The following is a 27,128-nucleotide window of genomic DNA, read 5'->3' on the forward strand; positions in this document are numbered from 1 at the left end:
CTGAGTACAGTAATCCATCATTTTTGCCTTGTATGTTTGAAGATTTGTGTTGATGCGAAGCCTCAAGCTGTAATGCCATGGTAACTGGAAATGTGGGAGATGCGGGAGTGCTCTGTGGGGGAAAGAAATCCCTGCATCCTCTCCTCAGTCAAACCCCCCCTGACGAGCATCACTTTACCTGTGAGGCCTCTGGGACTGATAGAAGCCAGCGACTTGTTGAGACTAAACTGTGGCAGCCCCACAGGGACACATAAATTAGACTGCAGCTTGCAGGTGAAGAGGGACAGGTATGATGCAAGTGCAACAAGAAATGAAGTCATTCAGAAGATAAATCAAGTGAGAGTGGAAGAATTTAACTTTACAATAAAGCACCGCACTACAAATAATTCATTGTGTCATAAAGTAAATGAATCAAACAGTACTATAGCTACTCTTAAAAAGTAATCATGTTTCTTCTCAAGGCTCATTGACAAATTCATTAAAAGGTGAAATGTGGGCCATTATTGATGACAAGAGGCAAAACCCAGTCTGTCTGAGGTAATGACTGACCTGATTTTAACTTTGGTCAACTTTAAAGTCAACCATTAACTATATTAGGATGAGGTCAACACAGCGATTTTTTTTTTTTTTTTTGGTATAGAGCCTTTTTTTCACAGCAGTGTTTGTTCTACAAGTCATTCACATATGCTGTAATTTTAATTCAGCACCTTTTTATTACCTCTTTTTCTCTGCGTTTCCTGAAAGGTTTTTCTTTTTCTGAGAGGAAATGCATCTATCGTTTAGTCTTTTAACACGACTATTAAAACACATGATGGTGTTGCCAGGATTTCTTAAACTGATTTTCTTGTTGCAGATATAGTTATAGAGGTTTGCTCTCAATACACTGACTTTTTCTGTGTCTTAATCTTCATTCAAAGAAGATACGAGGGAAATCATGCACTTATCTACATCAACATATCCAGATCAGGGGTAGCCAAAACTTGCTTTATAAGTAAGCAACACAGAGCTAAATGATGGGAAGTGGTGGATGCATGCAGAAGACTTCTTAAAACAGTATGTCTTATTTTAATGTCCACTGAGTGAATTAATGGAGCTGTACGATTCTTTTTTTGATGGAAACTTGAGAACCAGGAGATATCCTTGGCACAGACTTGTGTTATGTTAGTGAATGAAATAACAGGACTATTAAGTCATTTTAGGGGGGCAGCAGCAGCCAGCTGGAAGCCGGACATTGGGATAGCCTGCAGCCAATAAAAGCGAGAAAGCCACCAGCGGGAAAACATCACATGTGAAGAAAACAAGCCGTGGATAGACGGAGGGTGTGACTCCGCCTATTGATCAAAGACCATCCTCCTCGCTTTTGTCTTTTCTTTTGGTTGTTAACTTCTCCAAAAGCCTCGTGGACCTCGGGCCAGCCGCGCCAACACTTTGGGCAGGCCCCTCGTTTTGTTTGGTGGGACTTTGCCGCATCTGAACACACCGATTTCACAAGCAGAGACGGAGACCGTTCCCTTTTTTTTTTTTTTTTTTTTAAAGTTGTGTTTCATGGATCTCGTTGTGCAAATCATTGTCATCACAGCGGATAGGTAAGAAAACTTATTTACTGCTCAATCTCTCTGACTGACGACAGATTTGAAACCGTTGTCACAACACGAAGCAACAGAAAAGCAGAAACGGATATTGGCAAACACCGAGCGCAAACTCTTAGAAAGCATAAAATAATGTGAAACTATTTCTCACAGCCAAAGTAGCCTAATAGGTCCCCAATGTTGGAAACAGTGTTTTACAGTGCTTTACGACGGTTTGACGCTGCAGACTGTATGGAAATGACTCGTTGTGATCAAGAGCTCTTGCGCGTAAATTATTTGCATATGATTTGCGTCCTATCGATTTGAGCAGGCTGTTGTTATAGACTGGACAGCAAAGTCGGTGTTTTCACATTCCTCCTCAGAAGCAGATAAAGGCGCATCAGAAGCTGCAATTCACGAGGATGTCAAAAGCAGCTGCAGAAGAAACTTTGGCCAGTTTAAGTTCCGTTTTTATGTTTGGACTTGAGTCGAGAGGAAATTGCTTTTTTTTTTTTTCTTCTTCTTCTTCTTCTTCTTGTCATGTGAACTTGCTGACATCTTCCAATATATCTTGACCTGACTAACTAATTGGTTGAATGATTAATGATCGTTAGAGAGAAAGGAATAAAGCTTTTTTTTTGTGCGTCCTTTCTCGCGTGGTTTGAGGCCTGTCAGTTTGTTTTCGGAAGTCACACACTCCATCACCCTTGCCCCACAGATCATGGGAGTGGGAGGAGGACACACGCATACCACACACACACACACACACACACACACACGCACACACACGCACACACACACACACGACAGGGTGCAGCTTTCCGCGCTCTGAAAACAGCTCTGTGCAGTTTCCTCCATGCGCACAAACCACATTTCTCCTCGCCGTGTGCAGACAAACCATCACTCTGTACTTTTCTAAAAGGTGTCAACAGGATGAACTGATACCATCTGTTAGCACTGCTGGGCTGCTGTCATGAGCCTGGATTCGGTCTTAATGAGGTGTGTGTGTGTGTGTGTACATTTCCCTTAACTCTTACCACTGCCTCCAGATGAAATCATAATTTCACAGCAAGTCAGGTGGTGTTGTGCTCAAGTTGTTGCATTATGTTGCCTTCAAGTGCCTGTTGGAAATTACAGATTTAGGAGCTGAGCTGTATTGTTTAGATGAAAGCGGTAAATGCAAGGAAAACTGGGATTTTAACTAGGAAATTCTCATTGATGTTTTAAGTTAATGCAAGGTACTATGAATGATTGAATATGGAAAATTAGAGCCAAAACAACCTGTAGATCAATAATTTTTCAAGCTGTAATGCCAAACATTCATCAGTTGTAGCTCTCACTTTTGCACTTTTCGGACTCCTATGTATACAATAAAGGCTACTTAAAAATATGTCGGCGAAATCATGACATTTTCTAAATCACGCCTTGTGTCTAATGCTACTTTGATCTTTATGTAACATTACTTTTATCCTATAATGTATATCATATATATCTTACAATTGACAGAAAATATGGATCCTTTTTGATAGAAGTAGAGCAGTAGATAAAATATTTTTGACCAATCTCAAAAACATCTGCCAGTATTCCACTTTCTTAATCTCTAAATCGCAGTCTCCCACATTTTATATATTTACCAGCATGACATATCAGACTGGGTATAAATATTTGTGTTCACCCGAATCTCTCAAAGGAACTGAATTTGACATGTACTCTATTTTCTGTAATCGCTCTCATACAACACGTACTGCATTATCTAACGCAGAGCTCCAGATAGGGAACAAGGGAGGAAGATGCGGCACTTCTGGTTATTTTGTTATTTTCGAGATGTTGCATAGAATTGTCCGGTTATTTAGACGTCCTGTATACTTTTATATTGTAGGATATTATACAACATTCCACTGAGGTAGAGCATACATTTTTAGTTGCGCAATCAAGCAGTCTATCAACTGAAAAATTAACTAATTATGGTTAAAAATTTCAGTAACCCTTTCAAGCATTCACTTCCAGCTGATCAGATGTGTGAATTTTCAGCTTTTGATAGTTTAACTGAATGGTTTGGGGCTTTGGACTATTCGTGAGATAAAAAATGTTGACAAAACAATTCAACTTCCCTAAAAAGAAAAAAGAATTTTCATCAGATTCATTGAAAAGTAAAACAAGACTCGGCCGCAGCCTTAGAATGAAGAAGTGCTTAAAAAAGGAACTTTGTTATCACTGAAGGTTTGCGGTAATAAAATGCAGAATAGAAACACCAAGTTCACTCTGCTGTTTGTTTCGCAGAAGTACGTCAGATCAGGTGACATACTTGCAGAGATGGCCTTCAAATGATCCTGCCTTCAATCACGCGTGGATATTATGTCACCACCAGAACTAGTAAGGCTGGAGTTGGTGCCATCAGAGCAGGACTATGGCAACATGTGGCAGCTTTCACATTGGTTGTCTGTCGGAAAACGTTCTCGTTCTTAGCTTTTTCTCATTCACGGCTGTTCCTTGTATAAACAGCAAATTATAGATCGCCCTCACACATTCCTCAGACTGTCACTTCATAAACTGATAAGGCTGTATGTGACATACAGTGGTGTGAAAAAGTGTTTGCCCCCTTCCTGATTTCTTATCTTTTTGCATGTTTGTCACACTTAAATGTTTCAGATCATCAAACAAATTTAAATATTAGTCAAAGATAACAAGTAAACACAAAGTGCAGTTTTTAAATGAAGGTTTTTATTAAGGGAGAAAAAAAAAATCCAAACCCACATGGCCCTGTGTGAAAAAGTGTTTGACCCCTAAACCTAATAACTGGTTGGGCCACCCTTAGCAGCAACAACCGCAATCAAGCGTTTGCGATAACTTGCAATGAGTCTTTCACAGCGCTGTGGAGGAATTTTGGCCCACTCATCTTTGCAGAGTTGTTGTAATTCAGCCACATTGGAGGGTTTTCCAGCACCAACCGCCTTTTTAAGATCATGCCACAGCATCTCAATAGGATTCAGGTCAGGACTTTGACTCGACCACTCCAAAGTCTTCATTTTGTTTTTCTTCAGCCATTCAGAGGTGGACTTGCTGGTGTGTTTTGGATCATTGTCCTGCTGCAGAACCCAAGTTGGCTTCAGCTTGAGGTCACGAACAGATGGCCAGACATTCTCCTTCAGGATTTTTTGGTAGACAGTAGAATTCATGGTTCCATTTATCACAGTGAGTCTTCCCGGTCCTGAAGCAGCAAAACAGCCCCAGACCATCACACTACCACCACCACATTTTACTGTTGGTATGATGTTCTTTTTCTGAAGTGCGGTGTTACTTTTGCGCCAGATGTAATGGGACACACACCTTCCAAAAAGTTCAACTTTTGTCTCGTCAGTCCACAGAGGATTTTCCCAAAAGTCTTGGGGATCATCAAGATGTTTTCTGGCAAAAATGAGACGAGCCTTAATGTTCTTTTTGCTCAGCGGTGGTTTTTGTCTTGGAACTCTGCCATGCAGGCCATTTTTTCCCAGTCTCTTTCTTACGGTGGAGTCATGAACACTGACCTTAACTGAGGCAAGTGAGGCCTGCAGTTCTTTGGATGTTGTTGTGGGGTCTTTCGTGACCTCTCGGATGAGTCGTCGCTGCGCTCTTGGGGTAATTTTGGTTGGCCGGCCACTCCTGGGAAGGTTCACCACTGTTCCATGTTTTCTCCATTTGTGGATAATGGCTCTCACTGTGGTTTGCTGGAGTCTCAAAGCTTTAGAAATGGCTTTCTAACCTTTTCCAGACTGATACATCTCAATTACTTTCTTTCTCATTTGTTCCTGAATTTCTTTGGATCTCGGCATGATGTCTATCTTTTGAGGATCTTTTGGTCTACTTCACTTTGTCAGGCAGGTCCTATTTAAGTGATTTCTTGATTGAGAACAGGTGTGGCAGTAATCAGGCCTGGGTGTGGCTAGAGAAATTGAACTCAGGTGTGATAAACCACAGTTAAGTTATGTTTTAACAGGAGGGGGCAAACACTTTTTCACACAGGGCCATGTGGGTTTGGATTTTTTTTTTCCTCCCTTAATAATAAAAACCTTCATTTTAAAAACTGCATTTTGTGTTTACTTGTTATCTTTGACTAATATTTAAATTTGTTTGATGATCTGAAACATTTAAGTGTGACAGACATGCCAAAAAATTGGAAATCAGGAAGTGGGCAAACACTTTTTCACACCACTGTATGTGTGATAAGCCATGAGATTTGTCAAGTTGCAAAAATACATGAAGCAAGTTCGTATCTAATGATGACTGTTATGTGTACAAAGTGTTAATTTGTATACCCTGCTGTCCTACATGATGTGTGAGTTTATTTAAGATAATTAAAAGGATAACTCCTTGAACAAGTTTGTATCAAATATTAATTAATTCCAGCATCTAATTGTTGTTTCTATTTTCTCAGGTCTGGAGCCACATCAGTGCACCACCATAACAAAGTTACCACATGATGAGCAGCGAGTCAATGCAGACCCTCACTGATCCGGTGTTTCGAAGCAAGATGCAGTTATTTGACGGGACAATAGCATCCACAGGACAGTCAAAACCACAAAATATGTCTGGTTTCCTGGGTAAGCAGACACTGCAGTACAATGGGGCCTACTTTACTTACGACCCCCGAGGAAAAGACAGAGCAGGATTCAGTCCTCCATGGAGCAACTCGAAGACATCGCTGCTGGATGGCAGAAATCCTGAGAGTCACCTTTCTGGCATGGAAGGACAAAGCCACCTCATTTACAGGCAGGACAGCAGTTCTTCAGAGGAAGGTCATTCTCATGCTTCCTCTCTGCGTCAAGCCCCAGTAAAGCAGGGCTTTATGGTATACACTAAAAGTCCTGAGCTCAGCAGTCCTACAGCACCTACATCAGTAGCTTCTAGAAAACGAAAAACTGCAGGTGAGAAGTTATCTTCCCCTTCTGAAAACTCTGTTTACTTGGCGTTTCCCAAGCCAATCTATGGACATAACCCCTGCTGTAATGAACTGGGTTGTGTGATAGGACAAAGATACAATGTGGAACATGGATCTCCGAGGATACCAAACACTGTATATGAGCATGAATGGATGCAAAGTGATACTCACTACGCTGAAAGACAGCACATTCATCAGAAAGCACAAGATGCACTGCTACAACAGAGAGGCTTACAGTTTGAGTCCAGTGCAGAATCACTGAAGAGGATGACTGTGGAGGCCTACAGCCCAGGCAGAGCGGGGACTTTGCCTGTTATGATTGAGCCAACCTACAGCAGTTACCCCTGCACCCCGACTCGTGCACCGTTTGGTTCTTTAAGTGAGCACAGCCAGCCTTTACAGACTTCCTCCAGAGGCTACCCCAGCCTACCCTCCCATCCTGCACACGAGGATATGACCTCAGAGGTTTATCAGGAACGTTCTCCCATGTCCAAATATGGCCAGCTAGCACAGCTCCCAGTGTTTTACTACCCCCAGGCACATATGGAGGTAGAAAACAGGACACATTTCAAAAATAGTGGGAGTAAGCAGAGAGAAGATGTCCCTGTTATTCATAAACACACAATCTCAAACCCTCGGGAGCATTACATACTGTCTCAGTCACTTCATGCTGAAATTCCTTTGCATTTTCCTAGCAGTGAAATGTTGCCAAATCATTCTTTTATGCAGGGTTTTGAATACCCATGTTACGCAGTTCCAAGATTTCACTTAAATGCAAGCCAAATCGGAGCCCCTCTGAAAAGGCAACATGCATCGCCTAGTTTTCACCCTAGTCGTATAAATGTTTCCCCATCCAGCCAACACGTAGAGCACCCCATGGCCTCTGCAAGCAGCCTATACAAGGACAAGCCAAACTCCAGCCTGCATGTTGACCAATCGCATGTTTCCTCACCATTCCTACGAGTTGACCAAAGCAGCCCAACCAGACGTGTAAGCCAACCTGGCGTCTCACCATCTGGCATACAAATTAGCAGATATCTTTCCCCGCTTACCAGCCTGCTCCTAGACGCACCCGTCCTTCCACTAGCTGGCTTTAACATGGACAGACCGCTGGACTATTCCTCCTGTGAAGCCAAAGTGACTTGCCCGAAACAGCCAAAAGGCCTTCCTGTTTCCACAGCAGCATGGCTGCCCCACTCCCCCAATCCCAGCTCAGATCGGATCCCCGCGGCAGCACCTAATAGTGTTAATATTAGAAAAATGATTTATTCCCCTGCTGTTGCAACAGAAAATAAACACAGTGGCTCGGTTTCCAGTTCAGAGGGTGCAGTTCATAAACAGTGCTTGAAGAGAAGCATTTCTCACTCATCTCCGTCCATCAAAATAAAAGAAGAGGATAAGGATTTATATGAAGTGGAATGCACCAAGAAACAAAAAAAGCTGCACATGGAGGATGGCCAAGTAGGAGATAAAACAGGCTCTCCTCCTATGCCAGTTATTGACAATGTCTTCAGTTTGGCACCTTACCAAGCATACCTGCAGGCCCCTGGAGTGTTATTTCCAGGCAGAGTGCCTCAAAGAGCCATGCAGTCTTCAGAGAAGCATGAGGTCAAATCAAAGACAGACATCAAAGAAAAGAGGCCACATCGACATGAGCAGCAGCCTGTTGTCTGTCCGACATCGAAGGAAATCTGTCCTTCAGCAGAGAAGACCGTTGCAGACTTATTTGAACCCAAAAATATGAAAGTAGAAAAGGTTGATCCTTTAGATACAGACAACTCTATAGAGACTCTTGTTCGTCAAAACGACTGCAGCAGAGTGACAATCAAAAAAGAGCCTGAAGAGACGGGTTCACGTTACGGTGGGCCCATGTTGCTAATAAAGAAATCTGAATCCAGTGAAGTTGAAAGTAAGCCCTCATTAGCAGATGAAAAAGAGACTCCAGATGAGTTGAAACCTGCTGAGTTGACTGCACTGATGACATCATCTTCTCAGGGAGGCACATGCACACTGCCTAAACAGAGAGTCACCCTTCAAGCCAAATCCATTACGCCACCCCAACCACCTGAGAGCAGACTACAGTTCAAAAACATTCCTCCACAGTTGCTTAAACTTGCCACCTACAATATTATTATGCCCGATAGCAAGCATTGTTGCCATGTTCCGTCCCAAGAGAGGCCACCTGCACAGCCAATCGTTGAATTCATACCAAAACAAGATCTCCCAGAGCCGGTCCGCAAGCACTTCCTTGAGCTGCACCATTCTCTCTGCCAGCTAGTATCCAAATTTGTTTCGGCCTCTTCGGAGCTGGAGCTCAAAAACTGGTTGTCTCAGTTGGAAATGACTGAACCCGTGTCTCCGTCAACCAAAGGCCAGAAAGTGTCCTGCTTGCTGGGGGTGAAGGCCAGAGACGTCTGGCTCAATGAGGAGATGAAATCGGCACTCCATATGGTCCTCGAGAGGTTGACGGAGTACACCACCCATGAACGCTGTCCTTTCCCGCACGTCATGCGGACAGGAGCCGTGTTTCTCCCCATGCTGGTGGTGAAGGAGCTCCTGTTTCCAATGGTCCAGGGCAGCTTCATCGATCAGGTCCTGCAGGAGCACAAAGTGGAGCTGCGGCCCACCACGCTCTCCGAGGAGAAGATCCTCATCCAGCTTCACAAACGAGCCTGCTCCTCCAGGCTCCGGAGACTGATGTCCCTCAAACACCTGCCCGACATCTACGCTGATGTGGTCAACCTTTTGTACTACGACTGCGTATGCAAACATCTGGGTGAGTGCATGTTCCCTTTTGGAGGTGCTGAGGCCGCTGTACATGTATGTGTAGTGCAGGGGAATGCCTTGACTTGCGAAGAAAGTGGAAAAACATTTGAACGTGCAGTGTTGGTGACAAACACACAAGCCTTTAAGATTTCTGACTTTTATTCCGAATCTTCGATTGTATTATGGTCATTTTTCTCCTTGGTACATCGATACCAGACTTTTCAAATTGCAGGTGTTGCAATGAACAACTGTGTGCTACGTTAGCCCATAATGGGACAAAGCTGGACACACCTACTTATTTTAGCGACACTGGAAGGAAACAAATGTTCATGAAGGCGACAGAAAATGAATGTATAATTGTAATTCAGTTTAGAGGCTGGAGTGTATACACGCGCCTACATAAACTGAAGGCTTTTTAAATATCTAACAATTATTTTTCCAATAATGACGGCAGTTCTCAGCATTGACACTGCAATTTTCATTTTGTCAGTAAAGTAAGTTTATTGGTCTGGCTGCTATGAAAATTTGAGAAAAGTATGTTTGTGCTTGTAAAAAAAAAAAAGGATGATGTGTAATTTGTTCTTAAGTCACTTAGAATCATTATTTCCTTACAAATATTTTGAATCGATTAAGTAGTTTTAAAGTTTGGCCATGTGATTTTTACAACATGACCACCAAACACTTCCTGCCTCAGTTTGATGATTTCTGGAAATCCCCTTTTGGGTGTGCAATGTGATTTTTATTTTGAAGCATTATGTTTTCACTATGATCTGTAGCATTGCTTTCCCTCAAACAGTCTTTTAGTCAGCATGTTTTCTGCATCAGTGGCCCATTTGTAAAGAACTAATCACAGTAAAGAATAATTATTCAATATAAAATTCATTTATTTTTTACAGACTCAACCTCACCTGATGTCCAAAAGAGAGTTCAGGTATATTTTTTTATGTTGTCCCTCAATCTCAATACTCTTTGCTTTTTCTGATTAGAAGGCAGGAAACCTTTCTGCTGACCTCCAATAACGATTCAAAATAAGATGCATGGTCACACCGTACATGTGGGCGGGCGGAGGGAAGGGTGCCGAGCTCGGCTGCTTTTAGAAAAATACAACTCGGCCTCATGAGTTACTTGCTGGACCTTTTTAAGGGAGTGAAGCAGGCTGATAGATGACAGGAAGTGACAGGCCGCTGCACACAGAGGGATTGACTGTGGTGCATGTTTTTTTTTTTTTTTTTTTTTTTGGAGAGAAGTTTTCAGACTCCAAAGGGCTCAAAACAGCTGGAGTATTTAGCATGTTACTCGAACTAAACAGTAGTGCATTTGTTTTTGCCCATTTTCAGTTGCAAATTTGGTGTGCCAGTGTGTATTTTTGGCTCTGGTAGGGGCTATTCCCCAAAATAATCTACAGCACTCATGTTCATCATGATGAAGGAACGTATCCTTCTACCCAGCATTTACCGACCATAAATTGATTTAAAAAGGGGGACGAGTTCAGTGGTTGGTCTTTTCACGGGATTTGTTGACAGTAAGAAGGGTAGAATTCTACATTTACTTTCTTTCTTCAGCTTTTATTTTATGGAGCACATGCACTTGCTCAGTGAATTGGGCCTAATTGAATTTCTGTACACTGCTGACATTATTATCGGTTCACATGGCTTGTGAGCACTTGACTTTGGTATCTGAACATTTCTCTTGTCCTGCTCTTGCCTCGCTGCCGTTTTGTCCCCGACTGATAGCATCCCTTGTAGCAGCTGACTTTTCCCCAGCCTTCGTGTTTACTCCTGCAGCCTTTTCTTGTGCCTCTGCTGAAAGGGTGTTTCATGGTGGAGGATCATGTTGTCCAGTCACCATGTGTCAGCTGATATTAATAGAATAGTTTGTCATTGTTCATATGTGCTGAATCATGTTTGTTTATCAACCTGTATGAAGGAGTTTGACATCCCAGCGACTAGCTTGCTTTATAGGAATCATCAAAAGTGAATTGATTTTATTTCTGTTCTTTTAAAACCCTGAAAGTCCTTTTTTTTTACTTGCTGTCCACTTGTATCTAATGTTTCCCTCATAACTAGATCAAATCTATAACCTCTATTAACTCTTCCTATTTTGTCATCAACCTGATCAATATATAGAAATCTGGTATATTTCTGTATTTGTTTATATCTTTTATCTTCCCTGTGTTGCAGGATTAGATGAGGATCCTGATTACAGAGAACAAGATGGAGGCGATGAAGTTTCTAACAGCAAGAGGACTCTGGTATTTTCAGACATCACTGCCTCCGCAGGCTTACCCTCAGAGTCAGAGTCATCGCAGAGATATATGAAGGACCAGGGAACACACTCGCATTGGAACAGGAATAGAAAAAGTAGAGTAAAGAGCAGTTCGAGGCGTTTGTTTCTAGACAACAGTTTGTCAGATGAGGAGAAGGCAGGTGACTCGGAAAAGACGGTCGGAGGAGGAGGAGCTCTGAGCACAAAGAAAAACGGCGGCGCCGAAGATTCCCAAGAGGCTGATAACGGAATAACTGACCGTATGGTTCCAGAGCAGGATTCTTCGCTTGCTCCACAAGACACGACATCTGAGAATTCATGGATGTGTCCTTTAACATTGGACGAGCTGTCTCCATCTCCGAGTGACACGGAAACGGAGGAATCCTCCGGTCTGTGGTCCGTCAGTCAGCCGTCCTCGGGACCAGCCAAGTCTCGGGTCAGATCCAAGAACTGTTCGGGCGTGACCCTAAAACTCAGGCGGATGCTCAGCGAGGGTCTAAACAGAAAAAAGGCCCGCTACCAAGCGGTGTCGGAGTCGGGGACATTTGCCGAGCCTTCCCTCGCAGAGCTGGACGACGAGGATGGAGCGAGCAGCGAGAGGAACCTTCACAGGAGGACACCCAAAGTCACCCACAGGTGGCAGAGAACAGGAAGCTTCTCTCACGCCTTGAGACCCCTCAGCGGCTCGTCGGAAAGAAAACGCATATCGCTCATGAAGATCAAATACTGCCCCTACTTGTCTGCCTGCCACAGTGCTGAGCACAGGAGGCGGTGGGTCCTGCGTTCGGCTGTCCAGAGGGCCCGGCGGGACATGAGGTTCTACTACCCAGACTTGGTGGGACGGAGGATCCGCCATTTGTACGAGGAAGATGACAAATCAGAAGTGTGGTACAGAGGCGAGGTGCTGCGGATCCACGAGGCCCACACTAACCCTCTAAAGACAATATTTGAGGTCAGGTATGACAGCGAGCCAGAGTGGAAGTACTACCTAGAGCTGCTGATCGACTATAAAAAAGGCTGGCTCAAAATAGAAGACTAGTTAATCCCCCTCCCTCCCCCCCCACCCCTCCCCCACACACACACACACACTCATTTGCAAGTTTTGAAAGGGTTCTCTTGTTTGGCTCATATCTATCTGGCCTCTTCAAGAATGAAGTTGAACTGGATATTTTTTGTAATGAGATCACCTTTGTCACCTGAGAGCAACAAGATGTTTTCTTTAGGGATAGACTGTAAATCCAATGAGCATGTTATCATCTTTGATCAAGCACTGTGACTTTTTATATTTATTTTATTGACAAATTAAGATTTTGATAATGTAAAAGAAATGCTGCAGTCTCACTCATTTCAAAACACATTTAAAGAGCCATGTCACCTTTTATCCACTTTTGTGTTGAACAATGTGATTCTGAGTGAAGTTAGTGACTTTTTCTACGTATAATTTGCTAGTAAGAAATACAGCATTTCACATGAAGACATTTTTAATTTTTTTGGAAGCGTTTCACTGTCAAACAGTGCTAGACGTGTGTGCGCGTGCGTAGGTTTACAGTAATACAATGCCAGCCACGTACGTCATTATAGCAGAGTGATTTTGACCCAGACGACCGTGGTTGGTGTTTTTGTGTTGTAACTGAAGCTGGACAGGCATTAATGTGGTCTGGGATGTGCCCCTGTCACGGTGTATTTAACCACTGTGGACCTCAGGTCTTTGTATTCATTTTGTATGATTTTTTTTAAATTTTTTTTTTATTGGACTGAACTGTTAAATTTTCACTTTTGTCAAATAAAAGTTTGATATACTGCAATGTTTTATGTCATTTTTGTTAAGCATCAAAGCTAAATCTTTACCACCGATTACCACGCGCACCAACTCATCGCATGGAAGAGAAAATTGATTTAAAAATGAATCTCACGATCTCGGATAAGAGCCGTCATTATTATTTAGTGTACTGTAGAATCACAACGGTTCTATTCTGTCCTCCTACATTTACTGACTGTGGAGAAGTCTTATCAAAAACAATTCCCTGAGGTTTCACTTTTTCTCCCCAAATATCTGTGTGGGTGTCATGTAAACGCATAAAACACAGGATGAGTTTTCTTAAAAATGAAAAAAAAAAAAAAATTAAATTATAAATAACGGCACTTGTACACGTGTCACTTCAGCATTCCAGCGTCTTTGTCCCCATCCTGTGGCAAAATGTTTAGCTGCAAATTTCCTCTCGTACCGTTGGGCTGTGTTTACAAGTGACACAGCGGTAGTCTTTTTAAGGACACAATTTAACAACACAAAAACTTTTCTCACGTTTGAACAAAGAATGCTGCCACAACAAAGCCATCGTGTCCGTTATCGAAACAACCACCCGTGCCAGAACGATGTTTGCAACATTTTGCACTTTAATATTTTCTCCAAAACAGACATCTAATTCTTCCCACATTTTTTTTACACTAATAGGAAATAAAACACCTTTAATAGCATAAAGAAAAAGATATGTAGAAAAGTATTAAAAGTTTTTGGATGTCTCAATTTAATGTAAGTAGCTGCTTCGGTTACTTCAAACGTTAAAGTTGAAATGTTCATGAACTACTAGCAGACACAATGAAAACAGAGTGAGCCCTGGAGAGCACATACGCCTACCGATCACAGCTGTAGACCATCTTTTAGCCATTCATCATGTGTCATCATTGGTTTTTGACTCGAGACAAAATTAATTCAAAAGTGACATCATACAAACAACCACCTGATCTTTATCGTACAATCTGCAAGTAAACGTGGTGCAAAAAAAAAGCTAACCTTTATACCTTAAAAATCAAAATTATTCATCGAAAGTTACCAAAATTAATTCCACGCTATTCTGGAAGACACAGCTCTGCCAAGGTCTGTAGTACACTACATCGCAAAAATACATAGTGCAGAAATGCATCATGGATGTTTGGGTAATTAATATGCTTGAGACCAAACCTACTCTAATGACTCACACAGTACTCCCAAAAATGAGATTTCTCATGACATTTATTCAAATAAACAATACAGTTTATAATTTGCTAGGATAAAATAATAAGTCTGAACACAGAAGAAGCATTTGGGAGAGAATTCCCCAAAGATCTAAAACTGGGGCAAAGGATGTGTTTTAATGATGGCTGACACTTTGGTGTCATCTTCTGGCTTGCATCATTGCCTGTATAATCATGTCCCCTCCAGTCAATCTTGTGAAGACTGCCACATTGCAGAAGACATGAACGAGCATTTACAAGCAAGAGAGCTTGACAACCAGAGCAACCACCACACAGAACAACGCGTAACCTGGAGGGGCACTGACATTTCAATGTTGAAACCTCAACCCATGTGCGGAAAAATACAGTCTTTAATGTAAAAGCATAACAGCGTTACAAAACAACTCCTCCAACCTTCGGAAGTTTGCCCTATATTCCTCATCTGCTTAAGGATCACACAAGTCCGTCTGTGTTGCTTGGTTTAAAGCAATGCTCAAGTCTCACTGCAAGGCAAGAAGATCTCTTCAAAAGAGGCGCGGCCAATGTCAGCCTCATGCCATCCAAAAAAAAAAAATCCCTGCGAGAGTGATGCAAATGCCTGACCCTGTTTGACAGTGATCGAGCCCAATTAGCAGCACTACAAAAGTTGTGCTGTCAGTACATTCTATTACCCTCATTCAATCCCCAAGGTGCAAGCTGAGCTTTAAGAGGGCAACCTCAAGCCACGTCAGGAAAGAGAGAGAGAGGGGAGAAAAAAAAAAAAAAAAAAAAAAAAAAAAAAAAGAGTGAATGTCACTCAGTTTGGCTCTTGCAAACAATTAGTAATGTTCTTAAATGTTAAACACCTCTAAAAACAACTAAGAGGGTACGGCAAAAGGTTAGCATAGAGGGACACAGGGCCGGTGCGTTCTACCTCACCTCTGACCTGTAAAACTTTTTCTGCTCTTGGTTTTCTAACTCGATCGTGCACTTTCGGAGTCCTTTATCTGATCGCTTGGCAACTAAGATAAATTTGTTTTCTATCAGTCCCCATTTAGAGTTACTGATAAGGTGTAACTTGTGCACTGCTCTGAAGAGACTGAGGATGATAGGACGAATGTCGTATTGCCAAAATCCTCCAAACTCCCACAGTCGATGGGGTGGGAGTCGGGGGGTGGTGGTGGTGGTGGGGTGGAAGGAGTAGGGTGGAGGAGGGGGGTGGGGGTGGGAGGGGGTGTGTGGAGTAAACAGACTTAACCTACATGGCAAAAGTACACCTTTTTCAATATCGGTAAAGAATAAATATTTCAAAATTATGCAAACACGTGCCACTCTTGCTCTTTAACTTCCATGCATATGGACTATTTACAAATTGAAAAATACAGACTTGCCATTTTGTTCTTAATTCGTTTTTTTCTTCTTTTTCCCCCCTGAAATGTCTTTGCCCCTTTGCAATCAGCCTATGAACATTCAGCCACCCAGACAAGGATCTCACCACATATTGCAGACATGGCCAGGACGATTAAAGCTGTGTTGAAAACATTTTCACACTAATGGGAAAACAAAAGTCAAAATCAAAACAAAAGATTCACAAGCAAAAAACGGAGGAAAATAAGATAGTTCAGGGGAGGTGTTACAATACAAGCCAAAAAGATGTATTTTGTTTAAGATGGATTTTCTGCTTTCTCAAGACTCCACTCTGTTGCTAACAATACTGTAGTACACTTTCTTTTTATTACTCTACCTTTTATTTAAATATAATTTACTTTGAAGATTTTGTTAAACAAATCCAGGAAAAATGATGCAAAAGTGGTTGGTTTGCCAAAGGAGAGGCGGCAGAAGGCCCGTGCTGCCCTGTTAAATTGCATCAGCGCTCTAGTTTGTCAAGATACTCAAGAGTCCGTTGCATTGGGATGTGTCCTCAATCCTCAATGTACTCCCACAGGTCCTTCTCATAGCCTTCATGCACGTGCTGTAGAAGCACTCTTCGCCTGCTCTCACAGTATCTATAGACACAAGACATTTTTTGTTTTGTTTTTAGAGACCAAGAACACACAAACCCGAATCATGGCAGACAGTGACACAATTCTTTCACTGACCTGTACTTATCCTGTACTTTCTGCTTGATGTCCTGCAAGGAATCCTGGGAGATGTCCCGCTCTAGGTAACCTGACAGCACCTCAGTGGCATTTTCCAGGTCTGCCTGGTTGTTCTGATGAACAAACGTTTGATAAGCAACATTATTCGGTGCCACGTATCAAAAAAAGGTAGAAATGGCAGTTATCTATAATAATGTTCCCTTAGAATTCCCATAAGTTGGGCGGATTACTCATTTAATGGTACGAATGATGGTTAACATTTAAAGACACCCTTCTGAAAAAGTTATTTGAGAAATGAATTAAAAAAAAAAATAGCCCTCGTTCTTCATGTAATGCTTCATCACATTTAATGCCCACTACCCTTTTACCGTACCTCAAAAATAATGGACTGGTTGTTCTTCTTGAGGTAGAAGGCAAAGACGTAAGTGAACATAAGCGTGGAGCGGCACTGGCACAGCACATCCACAGCCTTCTTCAGAAACTGCACCTCAATCCAGGACATGTTGTGCTGCTGCATCTCCTCCATCTTCTGCTTGACCTGAGCATAGAGCTTGTGCTCAAAGCGCAGACTCTGCATGTGGTTCATGTAGCGGTTGCAGTAGAACAGGTACCTCTGCAAGGCTGCCCTGGAGCGCTGCACAAAGCATAGAAGCGGGTTTTAATCGAGCGCACTCGCCTCTACTTGTGGAAGACGGTAAATCTTCAAACTCACTGGGGGTAATGAATCGCCAGCAACATGTGCTGAAATATTTGAAATTGTACTCTGTGGACGTTTCAGACGTTCCACCATTCTTCACTGTGCAGAACTACGTGACGCTAGTTGAGGCTCGGCTGTACAATTCTTCATAGTGTACACAGCGTAACATTAAATCCGCCACTTGTTTGATTAATTCGATTAGTAGATGTTTTTGTTGCGGGTTATTTATCAAATTCTATAGTTGTTGTTTTTTCAGCAATACTCGTTGAAGTATTTTCCTGTCACGGAATTCATTGGGAAAGAAAACATACTTGAGTGGCTGCTGTGATTATAAAAGCCGCTGACGTGGTGGCAAATATAATGTTGCACTCTGACGACTGTGTCTTGACAAAAAGTGGATAAATAGAAACATTGTGCCATTGTGCAAAGATTTTGAATACAATTCATTACCTCTTGGGCATCTCTGGCTGCCTTGGCATCATCTTCATTGTAGCGATTGCAGTTGTACCTAAAATTTTTACAAAAATCATCAACGTTTACAAAATATTGTAACACACATCAGTACTGGAAGTATGTCCCAACATGGCACTAGAATTGACCCGATACGTCCCACCGTCCACAGCAAATGGCTGCCTTGCGTTTCGGCAGCCGGAGACGATTTGCTGCCATTCTAGCCGATGTGTGTCCACCGTGTCCGAGTGTGTGAACATCATGCCCGGTTCCACTATCTTCACGCACCAGGGCTATTTTTGCAGGACTACGGTGACTAGCAATTTACTTGATATACATTTTTAGTGTACCATTTTGTTCGTTCCTAACTTTGTCTAAACACACAGCTGCAAAATTAGAAACTAATTAGAAACAGAGAGGAAAACAATGGGAAGGAGATGATATCATTCTGGCCCATCCTACTCTCTGTGATCATCTACACTGTGATTCAATACAGTAAAACTCGTGTTTTCATTAACATGCTCTTCTGTTTCTGGATGTCAGCACTAGTGTGACATATGATCACAGTTCGTCAATAACCGAGGCTACTAAGCAGCAGTAATTATCAGTGTCTTGTGCTGTAGATGAAATCTTCATTTTGTCAGTAAACATTCCTAGTGGACATTGAAACAGCAAGTCTCAGCACAGCTGGACCACAAAGCCTCCAGATCACATCGGCATAAAGAATAGGCCATTTTTTTTTCTTACCAGGCAGAGCCATGAGGTTCCCACGGTCCCAGACAGACCCAGCAGAACTCGGCTTTGCAGTTCTGGTTCCGACAAACCATGTGATTGCAGCCGCCATCTTTCTCAATGGTAACATGGCATTTTGGACACTCCTGTCAGGGAACCAAGAGGAATATTTGTTTTTTTATAAGTCACGATTCAAGGTTAAGTGTTCTACAACATGAAGTAAATGCAACAGCAAAGAACAAATTAAGCAAATATGAAACATCATACAGGGGGGGAAAAAAAGCACTCATCACAGCTGTAAGGTGTGCACACTCTTCACAAACTGTCAGTCTAGAAATATGTGATGAAATTTAAGTACCTTATGAATGTACAGTACTATTCAAATTTCAGTATTTCAGCTTTTTTTTTCTCATAAGATTTGAATTGTTTGATCAATGTGTCCACATCTGAGATTTCTTCGTGTCAGGCTCATTATTTTCCTACCAACGTACACCCAGACAAGCGGGGCAGCACTAACTCTAAACCCATACCTTGGTATTTGCTGCAATCCAGTTAGAAGTTTCACTGTCATCATCGCATTTCTTAATCCATTTTCTCAGCCACTATAAACATATTAAAATAAAAGTAAGAAACAATCACCTCGGCAATGACTTCTCATCTAATTTTACAAAAGAAGCTGGAAGAACATCTTATTATTTCTTTAAGGTAATAAAATAATTCCCATTCAGCGTACCTTACACTTCACGGGGTCATGCCAATTCTCTCCACAGTTGAAGCTGCAACAATATCCATATCAAACCAAAGTCACATAATATTCCATAATTACCACTAGATTGACAGAGTCAACGATGACCGTCAGTTTACGATTGTCTAGAGAAGCTCTCACCAGAACTGACGGCCACACTTGCACCTCACTGGCTTGGCATCTGGGTACTGGACTTTGACAACATGATGGCAGTCTGGTGCAGGGCACCACTTTAACAGTCGATTGCACTTGAAGGAGTAATGAGAAACAAATTTGGAATACAGTCTCATGGACATTTAAGTACAAACTATGTCTCTGCTTTTCTAAGATAACTACGATAATAGGATAACTAAATAGCTCAACATTGATATTCCATTTCAAAATATTTAAATGAAAACATGCCAAAGCTTACCTCTACAAAACTATTCGTAATTAAATGCTGGTACTTCAACTTCACTTTTGAATCTGTTATGAGGCGCCTATGGGAAAAGTCAAATCCTTTATTAGCCTTCTTTAAATGAAATGGATGAGTGGTGGGGGAAAAAAAAATCCTTAGACATCAGTGTTTCCAAGCAACAATGCAGGAAACATGCGACATCATATTGTCTTTAGTTGCTCAACGAGGTAAAACTGTAAATTGACATTACAGTGAGAATATGTGCTTGTTGACGTAACCATTTACCTACAAAAAATGTCATAATGTCCAGAGTTTGAGTGCAGACTACCAATAGATACCAAGCACGTTTCATGTAATGAAATAGTGACATTGAGAGCATGTTTATTCGCACAGGCACCCTAAACTGTTCTGTGAAAATACTGTGAGGTCTCTTGCTAGCAGAATGTAGGTTAAGACAATTACTGTCAGCTTAGGAGCTAGAGAAAGAGATTAGTGTCCATGGAAGTGTATTTCTTTGAAGTGGAAGCTGAATATCAACACTGAAAAGTAGTAAAGAAGTGGGCTAACTTTACAGCCTTGAAAAACTTTCTTTTAGAAGGCTAAATGTGAGATAGAAACTATTTCAATTTAGTTTCTATTCCTTTTAAATTCAGTAAAGACACCAAGGCATAAATAAAGCAATGTCAAATTTCTGAGCAATGATATTCATTTTCATTTGATTCATGTGTATATAATAATTACGTCTGTGGAAGAACCTATTTGATTGAGATGCAAAACCAATTTGCACAATAAATTTGGGGGCTTTCAGCAACAACTGCAAAATTAAACTGTACAATATGTAACAAAGTAAAACAAATACATGCACAAACAGATTACTCACATGACTGTGTTGTCATCAACCAAAATGTCACAACTATGAGCAGGACAAGAAATGGTCTAAGAATACAAAACAGATGGAAAACATTAGTCAGACAGCTATTCAAAGACTAAAGGTGCTTTCAGAAACGTATTCAACTTGCTGCCACAGCTCGCTGTGTGACCATGGAAATCACAGAAACTATCAAAGGAGAATGGATACAGGAGCTGATTGTGAAGTTTCCGAGTTATTTTAATGATTTACCAGCAATGAGCAGACAGATCAATGAAAAGAAAGGCTACTGGAGCTACCTCATGTCTGAAACAATGGACAAAGTTTATGACACTCTTTGGCAAAACCGGCCATATTAATCTTGTCGCATTTTAGGCTATATTACACAGAGTCCGTTTAGCTGTCTGGGGACATTATACTGCCATTATAGTGGCTACACAGTGGATAACAGCAGCCTGTGGTGTATAGGCTGGTAAGACTGCAGGTAGCCAGGAACCAAGGGCAGCTGTGCACCCTGCTGCTGCTAATTCAAAACAAAGAACACAGACGTTGCTGCTTGCTGTCTGAAAGCAGTTTAACACTGATGAGTGACTTGCATTTCAAACAGATTTCATTAGGTACCTGTCCCATTCCTTCTTCTATGATTTTGGTGGTCAGATAATCTCCCCAGCACTGCATGCAGAACTTGTGTCCACACTCCAGGCCTGTAAAATACTGTAAGAGAGAGGCATCTGGTTTGATTTGAAGTAAGATAAACAAGGCATCAATATTATAAACATATGCACTTTCGGTAACCAGGCGAGTCAAGGCCTGCAGAGTGAGGCCATTCTTGTGAAAAATGGCATTCAACTTTGACAATACAATTTTGTTTCAACAATCTGAAATAACATCACTCAACACCCCACTATTGTCGATTAAAATAGGCTGGATACTCCAGCTTTCTTTTTTACATCTCAAATCTGAAAAACTAAACTTGATAATGTGGGACAATCATTTAGGTCACTTTGCAAAGTCAAGTTTTGTCTGTTGATAAATGTCTGAGTACCATTCACAGGTTTATATCTATAGCTAGCAGTTCTGACAAATTATTAATTGTAGTACCATTTTAAAGATGGTGATCAAATTTTGTTTTATGTTTTTCTCTCACTATTGTGTGAGCCAAGGCTATTAATTGGGTCTGAAAAATGAACCTACGCGAACACATTATTGATACCACAGGATTAAAATGTCACTCTGTGACAATGCCTCAAGCAAGTTACAGTCCCACTTGCACTATACAAGGTCAAATGTGCCTTAAATCTCTAATTTGCCATTAGGCCAAGACATAGCTTTTATGTTTGACAACCTTCAACAAATCCCAATCGTAACACCACGACTAAACGCACAATTAGCTGGTGCAGTAAAATGCTGGTGTGATTATGTGACTCACAGAGTTGGGGAAGTTCAGATAGCAGATCTGACATGGCATGTCCTGTGCCGATGATCTAGTGTTGATTGGAGGACGGATCCTAGGCTTCTTACTTGGATTAATGACATGACACTCAGAGAAAAGCTTGTCCAGATTACCATCAAAATACCTGTATAGATTATATATAGGGGAAAAAAAAAAAAAAAAAAAAAAAAAAAGGGGTTGGAAAAGCATTTCGACATGAGCTCTCATAGGAAGTTTTAAGCATGCAAATCAGGAATTCTTACCTTTCCATAAGCTTTTCTTTATCCCAGTTGAAGTGACTGAGAAGGATGCGCGTTATTGTAGCAGGATTCTAGAGGAACAAGAAATGGTTGGTCAAAAATATACCGGAGTTTTACATTCAACTATCACTAATTTTCCATTTTCTTATCATAACCTATTACAAAATGTTAAAATTGCATTTGTGAAACAACAGACAGCAATATGGCCCAGGTTTTCAAGTATAAATTAAGGCTAGTATTAGACCAGAATGGCAAATTAAGGTCCATCTGCAATGACCTCAAGTCATTTTGCTAAATTACAAATTGGTGTTGCTTGAATAGTTTTCACTTGCATTTCAATTTACTGTCCAGCCATGTATTTTTAGTGGGTATTAACAAAAAGTATCTGAATCTTTGATCTTTACAGTAAATCCAGCACAATAGCACCTCTAACACCAGGCTCACAATTTAAAATCACTTAAATCATCTTTTGTGTGAAACAAACAAAAACATATTTTAAAAGTTATACACAAAAGTTTGTATTCATTGAAGAACTGTTGGACTGAACTGCATTACAGTGAAAAGGAGTTTTACTTTTATATACCCACAGTGGTTGCTTAAGAGTAGACAAGTAAGGCTGACATAAAGGGTTTAAAAAAAAAAAAAACATTTAAAAAAAAAATTAAACAATTTGCCAATTCTCCCATACTGCAGTGATGGAAACCAAATGTGGTGCTGATCTAGTGAGAATACGGTTGATCTAACCAATTAGGGTCCGACAATCATGATTTCTGATTTAAAGGTTACGAACTATATGATAAAAACATTTGATGGAATTGATTCATCGTATCTATTTCAACATCGGTTTTGCAGATTACCGTTTTGATATTGCATATTTTTTGCAACATGGATCTTGCTATGTTTAGCACTTGAGTACTGATGGTGATTAGTGCTGGGCAGTACATCAGTTCATCTGGTACACCAGTTTTTAATTTCCATATGATATTCATTTTTCATATATCATCATATCAGTGCAGCGCTGTAACTTTACATTAGGCAGCAAACTATAGAAATTGACAGGACTGAATTTACAACCATGTAACGACCATTTTGCTGCATTGAGCACTACAGGACGCGACGATGACAGTCTTGACAGGACACCCTCATTAACTGTGTGTTCTTCTTACTAACGGTTATAATTTTATAGCACAACAATTAATTCAACCACAACTGACTCTCTTTAACGAGGCAAATCACTATGGCACACAACAATATGTACCACTAATAATTGTACATTTCCAAAAGACTAGGAATATTCTCCTTTGCTACAGTACACCGTAGAACAGAAAAGCAAGATGGCGACTGAAGAAAGAGAAACCAGAGAAGCACCAGAAGAACTTGTGCTCAAGAGCTGCTGTGTGAAAGTTTTGGAGTTTTGAAAAAAAAAAAACATGGAAGACCAAACTAAGAACCTAATATTTGTTACTACCTTGTCGCCATTGCTTACATTCAGACAGCTAACCAGGCTCAAATGAGAGTGAAGTCAGTTATGATAATAGCAAATATAAAATTAAGTTATGATGTATCTGATGAAGTCAGCTGAAGTCACTATCTGAAAATTTCAGCAAGCCCTTACCTTATTTGAAAGTGAAGTTGGTTATTTGCACTTTATTTATCGCACCGCATCGTGAAAACCTATGTTTGGCCATGCCATTAAAGGTACATAGTTACACTCCATGTGGATATACATGGCTGACAAATTTAAGGAAATAACAACATAAATTGTCACGGTAAGGTCGTGGGTCACCAAGAGCCCCAGAATGGCTTCAGTGGACATCGGCATAAATTCCACAAATCTATTAAGTAATGCGCAGCGTTATGGCTGTCACACTTTGCTACGACCAGTTTTGTGTTCTAGAAACAACAAATTGTGAACTCCTCGCTAAGCTCTTAACTTAAAGCCAGTGCGGAAGTATGTGAGGAGAGGGGAGCTCCTGCCATTCAATAATCACTCGTGAGCCACTTTAGGTTCTCTGTTTGCCGCTTTCCATTTATGTTCTGCTCACGTTGAGACGAAACCCACCCAAGCTCATAATTTGCCATCGGTCACTCTCTGAGCCAACTTCAGTCGATTCAGTTGGTTTGTGAAAACGGGGCGATGAATCGATTTAAAAAAAAAATGCATGTCAGCTTCAGAAGTGAAGTGCACATATATTTTGTGAACTGCACGCTAAAATGAATAACTGAATAAATGAAAAAGCATTTTACAATCCATTTTGAAGTGGGAATGATGGTGCGACATAAGCGCACAGTAGAGTACATTATAGTCCAGCACCATGGTTCCACTGTTCAAGGAAAACATTTGGGGTTGCTCGCAGCGAGTACATGGTTAGATAAGGGAATCGTCACCATGTAACCGTTTCTACAAACAATGGTTATTTTTGCTCCATCTATCATAAACAGGGATGGGAATAACTGGCAATTCATGACACAACACTATGAAAATAGTTTTGACAGATATGCGTAGTGGATCATTTCGCTAACGTTTATGAAAGTTTCGAAGAACCACACGTACATACGTGTTGTCAGCTAAATGCCATTTTGACAAACGAATAAAAGGCTCAAGTACCACAAAAATGAATGATTCCTTCATAAAACCATATACAGTTAAAACAGAAACCCGTAAAGAGAACAAATCATGTCATTGATACCGTGTAGTGATACCATACGACAACACACTGTCTAAATGTTTCAACTTTATGAGCTACACCGAGCTAAAAACCAACAAATGCTACAGCAGCACTGCAATGACTCATACCATCACGAAGGTTATAATGTTCAGGTTTTTTTTTTATCATGTTTTAGAGATATGCTGATGGAATTTTGGCATCATTTTAGAGGGTTTAGTTTGTGGTGATGTGTAACTGTATTGAGTAACACCGAGGTGTTGTTAATATTCGGTCATCCCTTAATGGGGATGGGCAAAATAATAGAAACAACTCTCAGCCCTTTTTTTTTTTTTTTCTCCCCCTGGATAAAGTTCATGAATGCTCCGCCTGTTCTGTTTTCCCGAAGCTTGCCCTGCCATCTTTGACAGTTAAAATGTATACGGATGGAAAAAAAAAAGCCATCAGCTCCTTGTAACTTTGAATAATCTTCAGACACCAGGCAAAACGTCACTCTTGACATATTAAAGAATTAAGGAACCATCACAAGACAAGTTACATCCACCTTAAGTTCATTATTATATATCACGTACTCAACGTTGATAACTTGAGATCAGTAAACAGATATATGCATTTTATTTTAGGTATTTATCGGTGCTGCAAAAAAACCCCGAAAAGTAAGTAGCTGGACCTGAATACTATTTTGAGAAGATTTGACTTGTTTTTTTGCAGTAGAAACTACCATGCGGCTGTACTGATTTCACATTACACCCATTTCAGATGACAAGGTTGCCTGTAGTGAACTGATGACACACACACAAAAAAAATACAACGCTGTTTTCTCCAAAAAAAACACCTAAATATTGGGCAGATCTCTATCAAAAGATCACTTTCCATTTTATTCAGTGGAGCTACGTGAAAGGAAATGGAGGCCCAAGTTTAACCGTGGGTTAAAACCGAGAGGTCCGCCGCGTTTATTCAGAGATGTAAATATCTAGCTTGTTGCCAAATGAAAACGTCTTCGTGCGATTCAGCCAAACTTTTTTTGGGGGAGAAAAAAAAAAAAAGAAGAAAAAAAATCACGATAAAAGCTTGTTAACGTAACTAAAAAAAAAAAAAAAAAAAAAAAAAAAAAAAATGGCACGTAACTTGCTAACCAACGCGACGGCCGAGCCTTCAGTCCAAACCCCGCTTAACGGTGATGTTACTTCATCGTTTTAGTATCGTAAGATGTTAAATGATGGGTCGACGCACTCCAGTTGTCGGCACTAAGTGCCGTCTCATTCTCATTCTCCGACCCGAGACGCGTGTGGGGCTTTTTTTTATTAAATTTTTTTTTTCCCCCAGTGAGGAGCTAGGCTAGCTTAACGGTTCCAGTTGGCTAGGTAGCCAGCGAGAGCTAACTAGCATTAGCTTAGCAAACGTTGCTGCCAACTTCTCGAGAGGGACGGGACTACTTCCTGGAAACCAAACTCCCCGATGGAAATCGTCACCTTAAAATGTGTGTACTTAACGCCACCTGCGCCTATCTCCATTTAAAACGTTACGCGACGGAAGGGCGCCGCGTATAAAATAAACGAGTTTGATCCGACATGATTATCACCGGTGTTGTGAAACTGTCCAACTCTCCAGCAAGTAAACGACTCCTTGCCGGGCTAACGGTCGAGCTAACGTCCCCGGCCTGCTAAACGCCCGACACCGGCCGGGTCCCCGGTGTTTCCTGACGCCGACACACCACAAATGCATACCTGGATGACCTCGTTGACCTCCCTGATACACTCCACCATATGCTGGAGGATCTGCTCGGCAGTCAAAACCTCGAAGCGGTAGTCCTCCTCCTCTTCCTCCCCGGGACCGTGGCCGCTTCCACCGGTCTCGCCGCACTCGTCTCGCTCCCCGCCGGCCACCACGGGACCGACCAGCTCCACCTCCCCGAGCTCCAGGGTGTCGTCCTCGGGCTCCTCTTCGGCGCTGTCCTCGCTACATTCCTCCTCTTCGTCGTCGTATTCATAGTTATAACCCTCGTCTGAGTCCATTCCTAGGGCGGTTATCAGCTCGTGACAAGCGCACCTCGAAGGTCTACAAAGCGCGTACAAATGCTGGTTGTGGAAACAAATACGAAAAAAAAACCCAAATTATCCGCGTCTGTTTTTCAGCTGCGGCGAAAATAACAACAAAACGTCGCGGCTGCTAAGCCAACAAAGAGGCGCAGCGTCACCAACTGACGGCGGTCTTACGTCAGATCGACCGAACGAGACGATTTTAAAACATTATTATGTGACAGTGAGGGTTTTTTTGTTTGTTTTGTTTTTTTTT

The 27,128-nt window shown here is 41.3% G+C and overlaps 2 protein-coding genes across 3 annotated transcripts; one reads left to right on the top strand and one right to left on the bottom strand.

Annotated features, from left to right (window-relative positions):
* Window positions 1–1,408: 1,408 nt before the first annotated feature.
* cunh15orf39 (chromosome unknown C15orf39 homolog) lies at window positions 1,409–13,322 on the top strand. The gene is made up of 3 exons (XM_069162024.1): window positions 1,409–1,586; window positions 5,983–9,262; window positions 11,433–13,322. Exons 2-3 carry the CDS (start codon window positions 6,025–6,027, stop codon window positions 12,554–12,556), a joined length of 4,362 nt encoding a protein of 1,453 aa, XP_069018125.1. The 5' UTR covers window positions 1,409–1,586; window positions 5,983–6,024; the 3' UTR covers window positions 12,557–13,322.
* A 1,187-nt stretch (window positions 13,323–14,509) lies between these two features.
* On the bottom strand, window positions 14,510–27,015 carry arih1 (ariadne ubiquitin-conjugating enzyme E2 binding protein homolog 1 (Drosophila)). Of its 2 annotated transcripts, XM_069162025.1 has the most exons (14): window positions 26,561–27,015; window positions 22,171–22,238; window positions 21,905–22,052; window positions 21,097–21,189; window positions 20,488–20,543; window positions 19,623–19,689; window positions 19,352–19,458; window positions 19,199–19,241; window positions 18,996–19,067; window positions 18,481–18,611; window positions 17,734–17,791; window positions 16,960–17,220; window positions 16,587–16,699; window positions 14,510–16,493 (listed from the first exon to the last, which is right to left on the bottom strand). In XM_069162025.1, exons 1-14 carry the CDS (start codon window positions 26,846–26,848, stop codon window positions 16,409–16,411), a joined length of 1,590 nt encoding a protein of 529 aa, XP_069018126.1. In that variant the 5' UTR covers window positions 26,849–27,015; the 3' UTR covers window positions 14,510–16,408. The 2 variants fall into 2 exon arrangements, with proteins under 2 accessions (XP_069018126.1, XP_069018127.1); XM_069162026.1 differs by lacking the exon at window positions 21,097–21,189.
* Between the last annotated feature and the right edge of the window lie 113 nt (window positions 27,016–27,128).

Source organism: Embiotoca jacksoni, unplaced genomic scaffold (assembly GCF_022577435.1).
Source record: "Embiotoca jacksoni isolate LCO1_2020_lvr unplaced genomic scaffold, fEmbJac1.0.p SCAF_3, whole genome shotgun sequence".
Lineage (NCBI taxonomy): Eukaryota > Metazoa > Chordata > Actinopteri > Embiotocidae > Embiotoca > Embiotoca jacksoni.

Coding starts and splice junctions, on each gene's coding strand:
- arih1 (XM_069162025.1), bottom strand. CDS start 26,848: ATGGACTCAGACGAGGGTTATAACTATGAATACGACGACGAAGAGGAG. Junction 19,242..19,351: donor AAGTGTGGCCGTCAGTTCTG/GTGAGAGCTTCT, acceptor ATATTGTTGCAG/CTTCAACTGTGGAGAGAATT. Junction 16,700..16,959: donor ACCAGTCCATTATTTTTGAG/GTACGGTAAAAG, acceptor TTTGTTCATCAG/AACAACCAGGCAGACCTGGA.
- cunh15orf39 (XM_069162024.1), top strand. CDS start 6,025: ATGATGAGCAGCGAGTCAATGCAGACCCTCACTGATCCGGTGTTTCGA. Junction 9,263..11,432: donor CTGCGTATGCAAACATCTGG/GTGAGTGCATGT, acceptor CCTGTGTTGCAG/GATTAGATGAGGATCCTGAT.